This window comes from Lissotriton helveticus, chromosome 7, assembly GCF_964261635.1.
Source record: "Lissotriton helveticus chromosome 7, aLisHel1.1, whole genome shotgun sequence".
Classification (NCBI taxonomy): Eukaryota; Metazoa; Chordata; class Amphibia; order Caudata; family Salamandridae; genus Lissotriton; species Lissotriton helveticus.
Window position 1 is genome coordinate 36,819,936 of NC_136068.1, and position 19,814 is coordinate 36,839,749.

Consider the following 19,814-nt stretch of genomic DNA (forward strand, 5'->3'; position numbering starts at 1 on the left):
AACTAGGACATTGCTCCTCTCCAAAGTCGGCAAGCAGCTCTTGCCGTAGGTCTACGTTCTCTCAATCACTCTCGTACACACAGGTACGTTCACGGGACTCCCCGAAACTGCTCTACAACCCCTCTTTGCTTACTGCAGCTGAGAAGAATTGTAGTATCAGAAAACAGATGCAATATGTAACAGGGCCCAATTTTGCATGGCAAAAGGTCGGGTTGATATTTAATGACCATTTAAAAATATCCAGACAATGGCACGGGGGAAAAGGAAGATGGCGGTGTGAAGCAGCATATGCGCTGACGCTCTCCCTGCTCCACCGCTATCACCGCAGTGATCCTCCACCTATGCTCCCTGCAAACAGCATTTTGCACTCCCAACAGTTAGCTTGCTGCTAAGCTTAAAAGATAACTTTTTGAGTGCTATCCAAGGGCCGTGGAGTAGGGTCGACCCTGCTGATTTCACTGCCTACCTCCGCGTCTGCTGGTGCCGCGGAGCCGCTGGAGCCGAGAAGATGCTGCCTGCTTCTGACTCTTCAGCCACTGTGAAGCCACTTCGCGGTCTGCCTGCCTGCTCGTCTGGCTCCACTACTCACTTCCCAGCTGAGGGTCGCAGAGCTGTGGGAATCGTGAGGCTGCGGGAGCTTCTTCCTGAGGTTTCCTTTGGTCCCGCTGTTTGCCTGCCGATTATGTGAAGCCGCATCATTACCTGCTGCTTACTGGGGTGGTGTGACTGTGGGAGCGGCAAAGCTGTGGAGACGTGTGGCATCTCTCCCCCGAGGTCTGCTCTGCTTTGGTCTGGGCCCGTTACCGTTGGGCTCTGCTCCTGTCCACTCTGTTTCTGCCTCAATACATCTTTGTCTGGGGACGGGCAGCCGTGTAGTGGTGAAACACCTCATCTGAGGTCCTCTGAGGTTTGCCAATAATAAATCCTGTGGCTGAGAGGCGGGCGGGAAACTAAGCAGCACGACCATGTTTCTCCGAGGCGAGGAAGAAATGCCTCGGAGAAAGCATCGTCAATTTGGGATTCGGGGCGTGGTTTTCGTTCTCTCCTCTTCCCATTGGCTGGAAGGTAAAATTCCAGCCAATGGGAAGAGGAGAGAAAGAAAACAAGAAAGAAGCTTAAAAAAACGCCCCCGAATCTGAAAAAGACTGGGCTTGAACCGAGTGACGCCCCTCTCCTCCAATGGCTGGCCAGCATTTACTAGGCCAGCCAATGGAGAAGAGGGGCGGGTTCCAAGCCCCTTCTAAGAATCATTAAATCTTCGGGCTCCGCCCACACTGCTTACAGCAGTGCGATGGAGTCCTCGACCTAAAAACTACCTTTCGACCAACAAATGTTTTAATACTGGCTAAGATTAGCTCACACGGGCTGTCCCTTTGTAATGACGTTACTAAATACACATACAATGCATGACTTCAAAAGGGGTATGACTCATTTTAATTTTTTATATTTTAATTATGCTGCTTGTAAACCATTTTACAATTAGTATTTTCGCACGGGCAGATCACTGGGTCTATTGCCATGGCCATATGAGATGTTGCGCCTCACGTTATCATTGGAAGTCACACATTGAGCACGTCTGCTATGTTCCAAGTCACTGAATACTGATAAGATTGGTCCATGCCTAGTTAATTGTTTAAAATGTTATCTATTTTCCTTCCATTTTCCCCATTTGGGTTAAATTTTTTCATGTCAATTGTTATATATGTATGAAAGGCAAGTGTATAATTTCAAGACAGGCATGCTTATTAATACTATCCTGAAGATGATGCCACATATTTAGAGTCTTGGCATCGAGGCGTCGACACCTATGTACCATATGTCCCTTAAATACCCAGAATGTATTGCACAATGGCACCATGATATAATTAAGTCTGTCCACTGAATACTAGGAAACAGACCGCCTTGCCTGTTTTTGCCAAAAATTGTTGTTCTGTCTTGTTGTCTGTGGGTCACAGGCTGTGCCCCCTTGACATCACTTTCAATTTCATGTTATTTATATATTGTTAAAATAAAAACCCTGTCCGGCTGGACAAAGAACATAATGGCTATTTAGCATATGTTGATCTAAGTTCTTGATCTTCTAGTTCTAGGGACCCCTGTCGTTCGTAACAATTAAGCGCCCAAGGTCCCTAGTATATTACCTTTGGGTTCCCTTGTCCTTTTGAACAGTCTTGTTAAAGATAACACTTGTCTTTTACCCAATCAGAACACCATGCCTGAGTTTGCATGAAAACACCTTATGTCCCATTTAGTGAATTATTGTAAAACAGCATGTGTTTGTTAGTGTAACTAACCAGCACAATTGAACCCTGTTGGTGGCTTGTATTCCGTGTCAAGACTAGAGGTGCACACTAGGTGCCTCTGAAAAAATAGTCAGTCTGAGCGCTTTAAAGCATATGTTGTACGCAGGACTCCTCCGAAATCTGCTTTGAAAAATATAAGTAAGAACTGTCATTTATCCTACTGTTAAGACGATCTGTTGTGCCAATTAGTTCAGAGATTGTAATCTGTTTTTTACCTTCAAGGGATTTCGAGGCTCTTATGTGGGGAAAAGCTTAATTTATTATAAATTTGGCTCCCTCTCAAAGTGCAAGGCTGCTTGTTAGGTATGTAGTTGCCATGTAGAGTATAATTTCGTCTATTTCTTAACACGAAGTAAAAAGAGAAATAAGAAAACCTAGAGAATCTTTTCGTTAGAGAGCATTTTTCATATCCAGTCATAGTGGCTTTATCTTATCCTTTGGTTCTGAAACCTATCGCCACTCAGGTGCACAGGGTGAAGTCTCCACAACAACCTCTTTTGTCAGAACTGAACCAGTCGCGCGCTTGGGAATACCGGGGCTCATCATACAAATCTATATAGCCTCTTCTATAAAGGACTTTCATACCGCGTTAGCTGTACTTCAGCCCTGTTAAGACTCTGATTGTACAGGTCTGTAGAGTCAAACGAAAAACGGCAGACTTTCATTACAGGCCGCTAACTAGACAGAGGAACATGTCTAAAGTATGTCTGCGTCTCTTATTGGCGTTATGTTAATATCACTCTAGTTGACTTGTACTAAAGAGAGACGAATGTGGAACAGGGGTCCAGAAGAAACCTCCCTGATGGACAAAGCTATGCAGACATTTAAAAGCATAACTAGAATAACAAGAATTGGCAAATAAATACCTGGGATTTCATCTTCTCTTCCTAGTCATACGTTGTCTGAACCCCAAACTCTCAAACACTCGAGGTTGTGAGAGACCGGGCGCTACAACGCGCGACAATTCATATCCTCGTGAAAGACGCGTGTGGTGTCTGCCAATTACATGTTGATCCAAAATCCTGGTTATCGCCGTCGCCATCTTTGTTTGCCTTCTGATGTATGGCAAAACGCCGTACTGAGATATAGTTAAGAGTAACTATATGCTGTGGAAGTTTGCTCAAAGGGATTAGTGCCATATGCATTTAGCTGTCCAAAAACACTTGGGGCCCAGGAAGCTTTAAACCAGTATATGGCGCTTGTTGCTAGACTCCAAAAAAGTCTGTGGGCAGTGCTCTGCATCGAAAGGGGGCAATGATTGTAATAAAGGCGGAGTTGTCAGCTCACTTGAAAACGTAAGTACCAAACCGTGATTTATCTCCGGCTCCTTCTAAGATAGTATGCCAGATACCTGTAGAGAGTCTCTGATAATACATATTTGGAAAGACAAGGAAAATTCAGGTAAAGTCCGTTAAAGATTTTTTTTAATAAAAAAAAATATATATTTGGATTTGAAATGTAATTTTTTTTAACACCCTCTATATTCATCCCACCTCCCTCAATTTTGGTCCACTAATTTGCTAACCTCTGCTTTCGTAAACCACCCTCTCAGCCCGCATAGACCAGTCCATGTCTGCTTTCCATTCCTTCAGTCTGGGTGGACGTAGCATCCACATCTTAGCTCTATTGCCTTTGGCCACCATACAGCCCAGTGTCACCCAGAGGCGATCTTTGCTTCCCAGGTCTGTTTCTTCCTATATTTTTAATGGGCACCACTTTGGCAATATTGTCATTGCCCCCGTGAACACATTCATAATGCAGGACGTTACCGACCCCGGTAATTCTGGAGCTCCGGGCAGTCTCGCACTCTATGGAAGAATGTGCCCTCTCAAATACACTCCCCGGGGCACAGCGCAGACTTGGCCCTGCCCATTTTACCATTGTTGTGCTGGCACAATAGGAGCAGCGTGCAAACTCTTAAGTGGTTCAGGTTAAAAACTGGACCGTATAGCTACCTCCCTTGGGATCCTATTGCCTCCTGCCATTCATCATCTTCCAACTGCCCCAAGTCACAGGCCCGGTTTTCTTGGAGTCAAGAGTTCAAGGGAGTTATTTAGGAGTTTACGATAAGTTAAAGAGCTTGCCCTTTTCACCATGTTAGCCATTAAGCCGCCTGCCTTCCAACAGTGAGGACTTAGGAAGCTTCTCCCTTTGGTAGTGCCCTACATAGGGCATGACTAATCTGGAGATAGCGGTATGCCTCTGTGCTCTAGTTGGCAGTCCCTTTGTAAGTCTGCAAAGGATATCACTACCCCATGTGCCCTCGGGTATCCCACTCTTGACAGGCCTATGGGGTCCCATTTGTCAAAGCCCCTGTCCCAGCCAATGTGCCCAGTTTCGCTGTGTCCCAAAACTGGGTAGCACAAGAGATCCAACCCCGCTAACCCAGTGCTACATGCTATCTTTGAAGCGAAACACAAGTCAGGGTAGGAAATTAGTTGTACCGCTTCCCTCAGTATATCACTCTAAGGCAGTCCCAGATTGCATATTACGCCTGTCCATTCTATACAAGGGTTTATTTTGAGGAAGGAACCCAGTGCTTGACATCCGTAAGCTGGGCTGTTCAATAGTATTTCTGATGGGCAGGGAGCGCTAGTCTGCCGTCATACTGGCACCCTGTCAGTTTCTGGAGGGATATTCTGGTGGCACCCCCATCTCAGAGGAGTGTACAGGTAACCGTGTCCACTGCTTGGAAAAAATGAAGGTAGAAACAGGTACTAAGTGTTGTGAAGGCTATAAATATAGCGGGGCAGAGCCATCATTTTAAAGTGTAATGCCTTTACCAACTGGGACAGCAGTTGGGCTCTCCAGTGCTGGTCATCGCTCTGCAGTCGTCCGGGTGGAGGGTCAAGATTGTGCTAGTGAAAGACGCCAAGGTTCCTGGTGATAAAGATCCCCAGATAAAAGAATCCTTCCGTGACCACCCATGCTCTGCAATCTCTAGTGAGGCGCAATGTAGCCCCGTGTAGAACATAAATCAACGTTTTGTTCCAGTTTCTGCGATACAAAGTAAATGTGTGGTATCCGATCTAGTGTGGCGTTTGGGTCAATCAATCAAAGGTTGGTAAAGTGCAACTGCTCACCTGTGAGGGTATCGAGGCACTGGGGTGAAGTGGGGAGCAGATCCGTCTAAGTGCTGGGGTCATTCAAAGAGCTAGGTCTTGAGCTTCTTCTTGAACTAGGGTAGTGTGGGAGATAGTCTGAGGGTAGGGTGTTCCTGTTCTTGGCAGTGAGGAAGGAAAAGGACTTTGCTCTGGTTCTGGTCTGGCAGATCGTGGGACGGTGGCCAGGGCGAGCTGATCGGAGGTGTCATTTGGGTGCGTGGGAGGAGAGGCGGCTGTTCAGGTATGCTGATCTGGCGTTGGTGCCTTGTAAGCGTGGGTGAGGAGTTTAAAGGTTATTTTTCTGTCTGGGGGAGGTCTAGGACCAGTCTGGCTACGGCGTTCTGTACATTCTGGAGCTTGCAGAAGTTTCCCTGGGTAACGCTGGTGTAGAGTGCGTTGCAGTAGTCTGCTGCTGAGTACATAAGTGTCTGTCTTTGTGGAATCTGAGGGTCTTTTGATGCAGGTGGAAGGAATTGAAAGACACCGTGGATACTGAAACAGGCAGACGATACTGAGATGATCTGGCGGTCTAAAATGAGCGATGCATCTAGTGTTATGCCGAGGTTTTGTGCGTGGTCTCTCTGGGTTGGGGTGTGGGAGGGCCATCCGGTATCCTTCCATGCAAAGAAGGTGGATCCCAAGATGAGGACTTCTGTCTTCTCTGAGTTGTGCTTAAGGCAGCTGCTCTTCATCCAGGAGGTGACCGCATCCATCCCTTCTTGAAAGTTGTGCCTGGTGACGTTAATGAGTGAGAGGATCTGCGGTGTCGGCGTCGGAGAATATGTTCAGTCTGTGGTTCCGGACAATGGTTTAAAGGGTGGCGCTGTAGATGTTGGAGAGGGTGTGGCTAAGGGAGGGGCCCTGGCCCACTCCGCAGTTTGTTTCTGTCGGTTCTGAGAGGTATGGTGGAAGTCTGACCTGTTGTGTTCTGCCTGTGAGGAAGGTTCGGATCCAGCCGAAGGCCATGTTGCGTATGCCCGTGTCGTGGAGTCTAGTGGTCAGGGTGTGGTGGGAGACTGTGTCAAATGCTGCTGTGAGGTCCAGGAGCAGATTTCATCAGTGGCGGCAAAGAGGGTATTCTTGGTGCTGTGATTGCTTTAGAAACCGGATTGCGTGATGTCCAGGATGTCGTTTGTTTCGATGAAGTCGGCTAGTTGGTTGTTGTTGATGGCTTTCTCGATTATTTAAGGAGAGAAGAGATCAGCTACATACAGCAAAATGTCATCCTTCATATATGTGAATTCCGTCTTCTAAATCTGCAGACCATCTCATACACCTAATTAACGGATCACCCCTTATCCAGACCTCCCACAACTTCAATAAGAAGGCAAAAATCAATGGGGAAAGTGGGCATCCCTGTCTCGTGCCTCGCGGGAAGGTCGTCGACGTGCATTTGTTCACTGTCACTTGGGCCAGTAGGTTAGAATATAGAAGCTGAACCTAGGCCAAAAACCGTGGACCGAATTTCTATTTTTCTAAAACTGCATACATGAAGGGCTATTCCACTGATTTGAAGGCCATCTATGCATCCAGTGACACCACCACAGCATCCTTCCGAGTGTCTGTGACGCAGCCTAACACCCCATGCAAGCATCTCAAGTTAAGTGCAGTATCCGCAGCATAAAGCCAGACTGGTCTGGGTAGACCACCCCTCGGGTGGGGTGGCGAGGTGAAGCACAACTCAGTCCCCGCCATCTTGCAGATGGGGGTGGGGGGAAGCATATGCCCCCCCCCCTCTGGAGTGTGGCATAGGGGGTGTACCCACACCAAGGAAGGGACCCATTGGTACCAACCTTTTACTTGCCTGTAGCACCCTAAATCTAGTATTTACGGGCACCTCTGAACCATCCCTCAGACGAGAAACAAGAAGAAAAGAAGGACCGAACAGCCGTGCCGAAGCTAAGAAGAGGAGGACGCCCACTGACTTGGCCCAAGCCCTACTGGCCTGTCCCCACCTCAAACCTTCAAAAGCGAATCTCCGGTATGTCCTGCAGCTAGCAACCTCAAGAACCCTGAGGACCTGCCCTGCCTTACAAAGAAAAGATTTTGTCTTCTGTGACCACTGGATTTGTTCACCAACAGGCTCCGGCGAAATCCGCGAGTCTACACCACTCTGCATCACATCCTTGGGTGACTCAACCAACAGTGTCTAACCAACCCCCAGCATCCCAACTTCCCTCTCAAAGTGGTGGTCGCACCCAGATGACCATCGTCCCCGAGGCCTGCAGTGTGTTTGCAAACCGGAGACTCCCTATTGAAAGCTACCAATGCCAAAACAGTACTCTGAACCCGGCCGCCCTAGTGCTGCTGAGCGTGCACTTTTGGTGCTAACTTGAACCCTCATTTGCCCTGAGCTTAAGTCCGGGAGCTTTGCTCCCACAACCCAGTAGCCTGCTCGGAAAAGTAATTGTAAAGTAATCTACTTGACATTCAATGCAAAGTATATGTACAATATTTCAAAGCATTGCATTACCAGTACTTCCACTGTAACCAAACTAAAGTGTATATATACAATTGAAATTGAAACTGTATTATTACTGCAAAGTATAAATCACTTACCTGTGCCAGGCTTGCTTGGTTCTACGAAATAAAGTAACTAAGAATATTTTCATACAAACCAACTGGTCTGAAGTTCAGTCTTTGAGTGTATGACAATCATTTGCTGATTGTGTACAACAAATGCTTAACACTACCCTCTGATAAAGCCTTACTGCTCGCCCACCCTACCATAAATGGAGAGTAAGGTGCTATCTGCTTTTACCTCTGCAGTTCCACTGGACTCTGTGCACACTATACCTCACTTTGGTATAGTATATACAGAGCCAGCTTCCTACACACTCTAAGTCCAGTGTCCGGACATTTGAAGAGCGATGTAGTTTCAGGGTTGAGTCTAGTCCCATGACAAGTTTGAGGACCCACCCCATGTCCTTAGTCCAGTTTCTTGTTAGTGGTGTGGTAGCCAAGGGGTTCCTGAACTAGTTGAAACTGGAGTATGCAAGAAAGGCACCAAATGTGCCCTTTAAAGCAGTGTGGTGGCACTGGCAAGTGCCGCAAGCCCAGTACAGTAAGTACTGTCTAGGAGGTGGTCACACTCTCTTTGACATGAAACCTATTGTTCTACCTTACCCTGCTTTAGCCTGGCTCAGTAGCAGGAGGGCATAATCACATCTGCGGTCAGCTGCAGCACTAGCTTGGTTACCTAGCTTGGTTACATACCCTGGAATGCTGTTACCAGGAGTACAGGAGGGTACCTAAGGACTCCCTAGTACATGGGATCATACTTTCAACACTGGAATCAGTGTTGATTTATTATTCCAACATGTTTGATACCAAACATGACTGTTCGGTGCAGTCATTCTGTAGTTATCTCGTAACGACTGATGACCTCACTTACAATGCCTGTTAAATTGACTCTGGGGTTTGTAAGGGTGTCCTGCTCATGCAGGGGCGCCCTCACACTTATAACCAAGCACCCTGCCCTCCGGACTGAAGAGCCTGCTATAGGGTCACATAACTTCGTTAAGTGCAGTGACCTCAGATAAATGGTAACCTATCCGTCGTGAGGGGTGCAAGCACCAACTCACACAGGCTGCATTGGCAGGCCTGTAGTTCTAGTTTATGTAGACTCTCATTGGTGGCACAATACATACTGCAGCTCATGGGAGACCCCTGGTGTACCTATGCCCTGGGTACCTTAGTACCATATACTAGGGTACATCACGACCCAATTGTGGAGGTACCGTAGTACTTACCAGAACCAATTTAGGGGAGAACACATTTGTGGGGGTCCTGATAAACAGGATCCCAGCAGACTAGGTTGAAACACACATCAGGCAAAAGGTGGGGTTGCCCATGAAATCAGATCGTACATTCCCCCTCCCCCACTCCGTATCCCCCTCACCAACTCCTAACCTGCCCAGTTCAGTCCTCATTTTCTAAGTGGGAATATATGAAGAGTCCATCCTCGTTGGTGTGGTTATTCCCAGGCCTATGTTCCAATGAAAAGTCCATTCCCTGTAGGGAAATGGATCACCTCGAAAGTTTGGGGTTTTCATCCTTCATCTGTTTTAAGCCATAAGAGGGGTTATGGTCTAGCTGAACAATGAAGTAAGTGCCACACAGGTGTGACCTCAACTTCTTCAATGCCCAGACTACAGCTACGGCCTCTATCTGATTAGCTAACTGGTAAAAGCTACTGTTTGATCCTTGCCCTCTGTATTGAGTTGTGACAAAATTACACCTATTGCTATCTCAGAAGCATCTGTCTGGATAATGAATGGTTTGGAGTAGTTAGGACTTTGCAGAATTGGAGCAGAGCACATGGCTTGCTTTAGGTCATCAAATGCCTTTTGACAGCTAACTGCCCACTCAACCTTCTTAGGCATCCTTTTGGGGGTGAAATCATTAAGAAGTGTCACTGTGGATTCATAACCCTAAACAAATCTTCTGTAGTACCCAGTCAGGCCCAAGGAAGCTCTGACCGGTATCTGGGTAGTGGAGCAATTCCGTCCATGCTGGTCTGAATCTTGCTCTCCAGTAGTTGGATTTGGCCTCCACCTACAAGGTGGCCAAAATACACGACCTTGCTCTGCTCGTCTGGCACTTTGTGGCCTTGATAGCGAGGTCTGCCTTTTGGAGTGCCTCAAGTGCATTTCTGAGGTGGGCCGGGTGATCCTCCCAGGTGGAGCTAGAGACCGCTATATCCTCTAGATATGCTGCGCTATAGACTTTGAGACCCGTTAAGAGGACTTTGTTCACCGTCTCTGAAATGTGGCAGGTGCATTCTTCAAACCAAAAGGCATCACAATTAATTGATATGGTCCACTGGTGTTTGAAAATGCTGTTTTTGGTTTGGCATCCTCAGTCTGATTTGCCAATAACCAGCAGTCGGGTCAAATAAGACTTATAAGGGTATACTCAATAGCCAATTGTGGAGGTACCAAAGTATTGACCAGAATCAATTTAGGGTGGAGAGCACAGTTGCTTGGGTCTTGATTAGCAGGATCCCAGTAGACTGGGTCAAAAACACAGACACGAGGCAAAAAGTCGGGGTAGCCATAAACTCAGATCCTACTTTCCTACAGGCCCCCCTAGCACTAGGCTATTGCGTGATTTAAGCATCATTCAGGACCCTATTCCACTATGGCAAGAGTTTGGAGCATTCCCATAGCAAATAGACTCGTGTCCCTAAGTACCCACAGTGTTTCCAACAGTCCGCACTTTGTGTGGGGTTGCCCATATGCAAACGCACTAGTGTAAGATACCAATATGTAACAATATTGGTGGCCATCTCACTGCTAGGTGTGTTAAGTACCGTGTGCTGTTCCTTATAGCACACGTCCTCACACTCTTTGGACGTCCGCTGCCTTCCTAATTCACGTTCCCAATGTTTTTGCCCAGGGGTTTTAGGGACCCGGGAAGCCTGTTGCAGTATGCTGTATCGTTCTGTAATAAGGCGTTGGTCGTTAGTTTTCATTAACAGCCATTTCTTGTGAAATCGAGATTTGTACGTTAAACATCAGTTTGATAATCTATATAATACCGCATGCAAATTATACTATAGACATTTAATCCAGTTCATAATTTAAATCGCCACTTCTCATGTCCTTTCCAGTAAAAGCGCCCCCCTTTTCAAGGCAAATGCTATTTTCTACTGGCTAATTCAGCCGCTTTATTTTTCTTGAAGTGAGTCTTCTGTTGCAAAACTTTCTATTTTTTGTTTACAGGGTCTGCCTGAAGCACCTCTGAGTAGACCCCCCAGGATATAGCGATATGGATTAGCAAATTTAGCGGCACAAATATGGAAATTTAGCGGCACAAATATGGAAATTTAGCGGCAATTTTGCGGCATTTTATGTGGCCATTTTTCCTACAACAAACGCAGATATCTTAGTTTTGTTAGTTATTTAACATGAAGCTATGTATATTTGGTTTCTTTACAATGTAGACACTTTGTTTCCTCAAGAATACGGTCTCTCAGATTGAAAAACTGTGATTACGTGCTGCACATGCACATTAACAGACCTTGCCAGAAAGGCCCATGCCACATATGACACCTTAAAGAACGGTCTAGGCGTTTTGCTAGCAACAGCATGCTGGGGTTGTAGTTTTTGCTTTTTTGAATTATTTTTTACTTTCGAGCTGTTAAGAAGAGACCTTGAACACCTAAGGAGGAGTACAAGGGTGCACGCCACTGACGCAGATTGTATTAACCATTTCTAAAATGTTTAGATCAATAGATGCAAAAGCTATTAATTTAAAAACATCAAGTTTCTTTACACATCCAAAGACTATATGCGCGCAACCATGCACAAATAATATGACAGGTATTTAGAAACGGTTTGGAAGCTGTTATACATTTTCTAAGTTCGAGACCATTTTTATAAACTAAAACTGAGCCGCTTTTAAAATTGGGAACACAGCAGATTGAAATACATTTTACCTAGAGGTCCCTCCCACCTGCGGCATTAAAAGGTGAAAAGATAGCAGTGGAGCCGATTTACCCAGCACAATGACGCTCGGGAAATCGCCCATTCGCTGAGTACTTTATCTCGCTGTGTAAAACATCGCAGTTTGGACTAAAAGAATCCTGTCGCCTTGACTTGTGTTTAGTGCAGAAAAGCGGGAGGTGAGGCCCAGCGCAAGAAAGTTGATTCTGGACTGAGGGGTCTGCTGCCCACCTGCTGTGTTTCATGAATGATAGCTATTAGCGGTACACTCAGATACTGTGTTTTTTTATTTTAAAGCTAGTCGTGGCTGTCCCGACAAATCCAGAGGGGCTGCGAGCAGATGAGGTGACCCCAGCAGTTCTCCCTTCCGTCATCTTTCTGCAGACTGGCCGACAGAAGCAGGCACAGTATAGGCAGACCCCCCAGGATATAGCGGCTTTTGTAAAAATGCCGCGATTTCTACAAAAGTGCCGATTTCGCGGGCACTTTTGTAAAAATCGCAGCATTTTTACAAAAGTGCCGATTTCGCGGCAAATTGCGAAATCCTGGAGGGTCTGTCTGAGGCTGTCCTTTGTCAGAGGTTTGACTCTGGTAGTCCACCTTTCTCCCGTAATCAGTTTGGTCACTCGTCCTCTCCTTGGAATCGGTCCGTGTTGGCTTGCCCCATCCACTCCTGTCAATATCCAGCATACTGATTATCAGAATACGAAAACATAGCAGTTGGCTCAAAGTTCTTACTGCCTTTCAGTTTCACCACCTGACAAAAAAATAATTGGTGGTCCGACGTGTGGTGTTGAGTTTTGCCTTTCTACTTTTCCTTTGCATTTTGTGCCCTCTTGTGGCTCCCTTTCTCTGCCTTTTTGCCTTAGCTGTGGTTTGTTTAGCGTAGATCAAGGGCACTAATTTATATATTTTTGATGTCATTGTAAAATTCCGAAACCATTTTATCCGTAAATCCACTGGGTATGCTCAGCATTCATCCTGATCCTCTGGCAGCATCACTATGTAGTTACTTTCTTGGACATTAAGGCAGAGCACACCTGTTTGTCCTGCGAGAAATCCAGAAGGGTTTTTTATCCCGTTTAGTTGGACATTTTCCAATCATTACATTAATGGTCTATGGACTAATCATGGGCACTGCTTCACTGTATGAAGCAAGAGCATTTGAGCCCAGAAGTTTTGACTTTGTCTGTGGCTAGTAATTACATTACCAATGATCCAACATTTGCTGCAAAGTTTCATGTTGTGGTTGAGGTGTATGTTCCACTGGCTAAGGTACCCTTGTTTGTGCGGTCTCATCCATAAGCAGAGGTTTGGTATAGGAATTAGCTGAGGTTAAATGTGGTAAGTGTCTGTTAAAACATGGATTATGTTCTTGAAAACAAATTGATAATTTCTTGTTGCTACTAAGAAGTATGATTCACTGGTGGATCTCTAAGCTTGTGCTTGTAGGAAAGCTTGGACCTTGAACCTAAGCAGTCATCAAATTATAAGCTAATGATAAAACTAGCAGAACTGTTAGATAACATGCATATGGCATGCAAAAGTCAGAACTGCACTTCTGGATAAGACCCATGTCACCCAGGCTTTCCCCAAGAAGAACTGATTTCTGCAGACTTGGAGAATGTAAACCCTGGTGGTCCTACACCTTTCTAGGTGCCACAGAAGAGGCTTGTGGAAGGATGTGAACATGCAGTGGCTAAAGCAGGCAAGGCAACTTTATGAATGCTTATCCGAGGAAGCCTGTATCAAGAAGTTGGCTGAAGTACGGCATTGTAATCTGAATGCTGTAATTAGTCGGACGCCTGGATCTGTAGGCAGGGCTATGGTTGTGTTTACTTGAGACCAGCCAGTTTGCGCACAGAATTGCGGCTGGGTAATGCGAAGAAGTGGCTTGTTTTAGGCTGTTTATAGCTGTAGCTGAAGAATTGTACCAGAACACTCTTCTACTGTACTAATACAGATGGTCTTCTGCTGTTGTGGTTTTACAGGCATATCTCTCTAGGTTTAGGCAGAGAGGCTTTGCATTAGGAAAAGCTATGGTTAAGTGCTAGTGCACCTCTTTGTTAATTTATGCAGACCCGTCTGGCTGTAGTAGTTTGGGTGTCCATGGAAGCTAGCCCTCTTTCCTTGCTCTTTGAGGATCTTACATTTGTCCTTGTATAGCAGGATTGGTCATTCAAGTAGATTTTTGCAGGTCCTATTTGGCTGTCATTGGTACCTGTTGGAACACAACGTGCAGAATGTTCCAAATGCTTGCTTACTTTGGAGATGTAAATCTCGCTGTTGTCCCAACTGTCAAGCCGGGCTTGAGCACTCCGCCATTGGAGCGTTACAATAGCTAAGCACATCTTATTTTTTTTTTAAATAGTTTTTTAAACGCGTTGTGCCTTCTTTTTCCTTGAGGCCTCCTGTTATGGGAATTGATGTTCTTTTCTTGGGCCCTTGTTAAGCCTGATTGCTGTATATGGGTTGTCTATGAATTCTGAATGATGATCACGTAGGGGTGGAATCGGAACCCTGTGAGTGAAGTGTGGTTCACCTCCTCCTGGCGTGATTGTGAATTATCATGGTCCTGTCCCCTCAAAGTCCAGCAGAACTTCTTGTGGGTGTGCTCCCTGTCCCATTGCTTTGTAATGCTATGCAGGTGAGCCCATGGTTTTATTGAAGTGTGATCTCTTGTTCAGCAGTTTATCGTTAGTACTTGGTGGGTGGGACTTAATTCTTTGTGTTTCACTGCTTGTCTCTGATGGATGCTTTCTTTTTTTAGGTGACAGCACCAAAGTGACGACTGTAGTAGCAACGCCCGGGCAGGGGCCTGACCGCCCCCTGGAGGTGTCATATTCGGACATAAAAGTGATCGGCAATGGCTCCTTTGGAGTTGTATATCAGGCTCGATTGGTCGATTCGGGCGAAATGGTGGCAATCAAGAAGGTTCTACAGGACAAGCGATTCAAGGTTGGTCTTTTTAAAATTATTTCCCTACAGCCCATCCTCCCTGTAAGAAATTCAAGATTTATCCATTAGCAGGCGGTATATGGATAGAAAGTAATTTCGTTTTAAGAGTATTCTTGAATAAGACTTTAAACCTTGAAAGTAAGAGCTAGTGGGATAAAAAAAAGGTGCAGTGAAGGAACTATGTGAAAGTGAGAGATGGGACATTAAATGAAGCGTTGAGCATAGGTGAAGTATGAATAAAAGTGGAGCACAAAGTGAACCGCCATAAGACTAGGAGAGCAAAGTGTTGCTTTCTCCATAGCTGCCAATCTTTACCTTTTGGTATTTGAGTTTGCCATTGACCTTTCTTCCCATTGAACCACATTCATTGTGTATGATACATTTTGCTTTAAATTCACAAATTATTCTACATGTCATGGTGGTTTTTACATTCCTAATTACATTACTATTACCCTCCCTAAGACCCTACTAGTGAAGATTGAGGACCTTTCTGCTTACTGTCCAGCTTTTGCCATCCATAATACCCAGCACCGTCTTGACCCAGTTAACCAAGAATTGCTGTCAGATTGGGTATCAGGAAATTTCAGTAAAGGGCTATTATTGTTTTGCAGCTTGAATCCTTTTCTTGATTCACATGCTGTGCATTATTCCGCCATCTAGTGGTTGGTCCGGAATATTCTTTTCTTCTTGTTTTGGTTGCTGACGACCACCATTTGGTGCCAGGTACTTCCCTTGTGTGACGTCAGACGGTACCCTGGAGGTCGATGTGACATAGGGTATGAAAGCAAATCGGGAGGCTCTGAAGAATTTTTTCAGATTGTTCCCAAAACGTAGGGAAACCCGAAAAAAAGTCGTAACCCGGAGCTTCACAGTTCCAGCGAAGATCCGGGGAAGATACCACAGAGGACCTCATCGGTCCACAAATGGCAAGGTAGGGGACATGGGAAATACCCCTTTCCGATTGTCCCACAAATTCGCTCAACGAGATCCGCGTGACGTCTGTACTCTCTGCCTACCTGAAGATCACCAGGACAAAAACTGCAAGGCATGCGCGGAGTTTCTGCAGAACAATCTAAGAACACGCCGTAAGCAGAAAGAGGCCCACAACGCCATGATGTCGCAGACAAAGAAGGCAATGCCCCTCCGAGACCTGGGTTTATCCAGTGATGAGGACAAACCCGGAGTGCCAGCAGAATCCACGCACGAGGTATCGGGTGTTGAAATTCAAGAAGGGGACTCCGAAAAGGCCCGCACCCAGAACGACTAGCGACCCAAGGAAGAAAACAGATCAGGTAAAACACCACACACATCCACACACTGAACCGAAGGGCCAAGAACACAATGCGCAACCCAAGGCAGCCCCGACGCCGAGCAAAAAAGCGATAGGTCAGCCACGATTGAAAGATCCTTACGGAACCCAACCGAATGTTAAAGAAGACGCCGAAACAAAGGGTCGAAGCCGAACCGATGAAGAAGAGCGCCACGCTGTCAAAGGCTGACACAAACGCATCCAAAAGGAGAAAAATCCCGGCCTCCAACGCAGAGCCCTTGAGGTCGAAAAGAAGAGAAAAAGGCTCGAGGAGGAGATTACAGCAATTCTTTAAAAGAAAACTGAGTTTGAATCCCTAAAGGATTTTTGAACCCCCAAAGCCTCTGTCTTCTAAACAAAAATGCTCCGGTCACCGAACCAGAGAACATTGTGGCAGAAGAAGCGGAAGATGCCAAAGGAGGAGAAGACTATCCTTTGAATCACCTCCCACCCCAGAGCCTCGAGACAAAGACCCTGAGGAATACGAAAACCTTCCAGAGGAGGAGGAATTCTCCAAAAACTTTGAGGATACGTGGAACGAACTTGACATCAAAAGTCCTGAGGAAGAGATATGCAGTTATCCTTCAAGGCTTAGCCTCCAGACGACTTAGCCTTTTAAAATAGCATAGTCAAAAAGGCACCAAACTGATTCAGGTTCACCCTAGAAGAGAAAGGACACACATGTTTCTCATTAGAAACAATGGCCCCGCCAGTAAGGGAGTAAAATATCTACCCATGCTGCCCAGTAAAGTGGATCAAGGCAAAGAGGCCTTCAAAGAACCAGCATCAAGCAAGGGAATAACGCCCAGAGTGGAGAAAATATACAAATCATTGTCACCTTGTCACCACAGCCAGAAGGAGGGCCAATGCTGTTTCCAATACCGGGCCTCCACCAGAAAAGGAGAGTAAAAGAATGGATATGGTGGGGAGGAAAATGGAAAAAGAAGCAGCTACCCAATGGCGTATTGCTAATTCTAATGCTTTGCTGAATAGATATGGCCACCAACAGTGGGAAGACCTAGATGAGCTTCTTAACAAGCTCCCAGAGGAGGACAAAAGGAGAGCAAAAGTCATCGTCCAGGAGGGGAAGAACGTAGCAAATTCTTGCCGTAAAGCAGCTCTCGACGCAGCAGACACTGCCAGCAGGCAAATGTGCACAGGTGCCATCCTGAGAAGACATGCCTGGCTCAGGATATCTGGTTTCAAGCCGGAAGTTCAAACTTCCATCAACAGACCCTTCACTGGAGACCTACTCTTCGGAAAAATCTGAGTCTCTGCAACAGATTAAAAAAGATAATGAAACCGCAAGGGCGATGGGAGCCGTACAGCTGAGAGGTTTGTTTAACCGCTTCCGCGCTACCGCGAATTCCCGCCGTGCGCTGAAATTTCAAAAATGGCTTGTTTGTGACAAAGCCAGCTCGTCATGCGCGCAGCGCAGGTAACGCCCATGACGAGCTGGCTTTGTCACCCGCGCTGAAGGGGTTAAAAGAATTCCACTGGTAGAGGTGTGTGAGAAAGTGCCATCTTTCTTGCCTTGGTATGCCCCCACATTTTTCTGAACTGCTGATGTACTTTGATTGAGTGTGCACTGGGTTCCTGCCAACCAGGTACCCAGGGCCTGTGTTCCTTCCCTAAAACTATGCTGAAACAAAAGACCCAATGGGCATCTCTGGCCACCTGTCAGCTCCTAGTAAATGGTACCCTAGGTACCCAGTGCATGGTGACCAGGGAAGACCCCTGAGGGCTGCAGCACTTATTGTGCCACCCTCAGGGTCCCTTTAACCTGGCACCCACACACTGCCTTTGCAGGCTGAGTGCTGAAGTACAGAACTAAAACCAGAGTCGACATGCCACACATCTTTGTGCCATGCCCACAGAACCCACTGCCCTGGCATGCTTCAGTCACCCCTCTAGCTGGGTGCCCTATGCCAGAGGTGATGGCACAGGTGCATGAGCCTTGTGCCCCTACAGTACCCAGGGCCATTCCTGGGCACTGTAAGTGCAGTGATGCCATTAAGAGTATATGGTGCTGACAGTGGGTACAACAAATGCTTTACACTGTCCTCTGGTACTGCCTTACTGCTCGACCAAGCTACCACTTTGGAGAGTAAGGTCAGTTCTGACGTTGACCTCTGTTATACCTCTGGGGTTGGTGGATTCTATACACATTGTACTTCATTCTAGTCCAGCATATATAGAGCCACTTTCTCACAAGGTGCATTTGGCCAGGGGCAACAAATGGCACAACAGTCACAAGGGCAAGTCTCTGCACCAAAATAGGGCAGCAGTCAAGCTACCTAGGTTGGCAGCAGAAGCAGCCCTGTAGAGCAAGAGGCAGAGGTCAAACCTCAAGAGGAAGGGGAAACTGGTCCAACTAACTCGCTTGCAAAAAAGGACCCACTCTAAACACCAGTGCGGGGTAGAATATCCTTTTTCCTCAAACAGTGGAAAAATATCACAACAGACAATTGGATATTACAATTGGTAATATACGGGTATTACATAGAGCTAACAGACACCACCTGCAAACCCACCAAAGGCAAGAACATTCCACAAATCAGAGCAAACATTGCTAAATTCAGAGATCAAAAAACTATCGCAATAATATGGTATAGAATTGGAGAAGAAACACAAGTGGTTCACAGGAAACCACTCCCCATATTTCCTGTCACCCAAACAGGGTCTGTCTCTAAGACCAGTTCTGGACCTAAGGTTCATAAACCAGTTCATACTTAACACAACGCTTCCAAATGTGTAATAATCCCACAGATAAAAAAAAGGGTGTTACATGGCAACTATAGACCTCAGACGCCTACTTGCATATCCCTATGAACAAGACACAAAGTACCTGCGATTTCTACACAGCAAGACACATTATCAATTCAAGGTCCTTCCTCTTGGAATAAAATCCGCACCGCATGTATTGACAAAGTGTCTGGCAGCAGTGGTAGCGCATCTCAGAAGGAAGGGAATCCATGTATATCCCGATCTAGACTTGCTCATAAGGGTACACTCAAAGCAAACATGCCGCAATCATGTTCACACAGCTGTACAAACGCTTCAAAAACCGGGGTTCTCAATAAACCTCAAAAAATGTGATTCCAAAAAAGGGAAAAAACTTTCTTAGGAGCAAGACTAAACAATAAGTGCGAAAGCGTATCCTACGCAAAGGGAATACAAGCTAGCCACCACAAAGCGACCCTTTACCAGAAGGGACAATCTCTCTTTTTTTTTTTTTTTTTTACTTTATTTTGAGATTTTGAGCAACAAGACATCAAAAGAAAAAGGTGCATTCATGTGTACACAGTTCAGTTACAATTCAAATAATGCATGTACAGTACCGGGGCCACGAGCCGATATCCATATTATCATATTAACATTGTGCATTTAGGCAATACGTCTCACAATTCACCCATCCTACGGTCTATTAGTATTGTAGACTGCCCACATCTTCGAACCATAGATCATCAACAGTGTCTACATTGTGACAGCCATCACGCAAATATAGTAAATGTTCATCTCATTTGTTAAAGCATTTTGAGAGCGACCTAGTCAATGCATGAGCGTCAACAATATCACACCGTTCCTTGCAAACCATTTCATCATACAGCATGTCCTCCAGTACCCAACTCTCCAGTGAAAGATGTAGTGGTTTCAAATGTACGCTTACTAGTATCTTCTAAGGGAGATT

At 45.9% G+C, this 19,814-nt stretch overlaps 1 protein-coding gene across 2 annotated transcripts in view; it reads left to right on the forward strand.

Annotated features, from left to right (window-relative positions):
- Window positions 1–19,814, forward strand: part of GSK3A (glycogen synthase kinase 3 alpha) — a 214,329-nt gene that overhangs the window by 17,913 nt on the left and 176,602 nt on the right. For both annotated transcript variants that reach the window (XM_078651334.1, XM_078651335.1), the window contains exon 2: window positions 14,627–14,814. In XM_078651334.1, coding sequence (XP_078507460.1) covers window positions 14,627–14,814 — 188 coding nt within the window. The remainder of the gene's footprint in view (window positions 1–14,626; window positions 14,815–19,814) is intronic.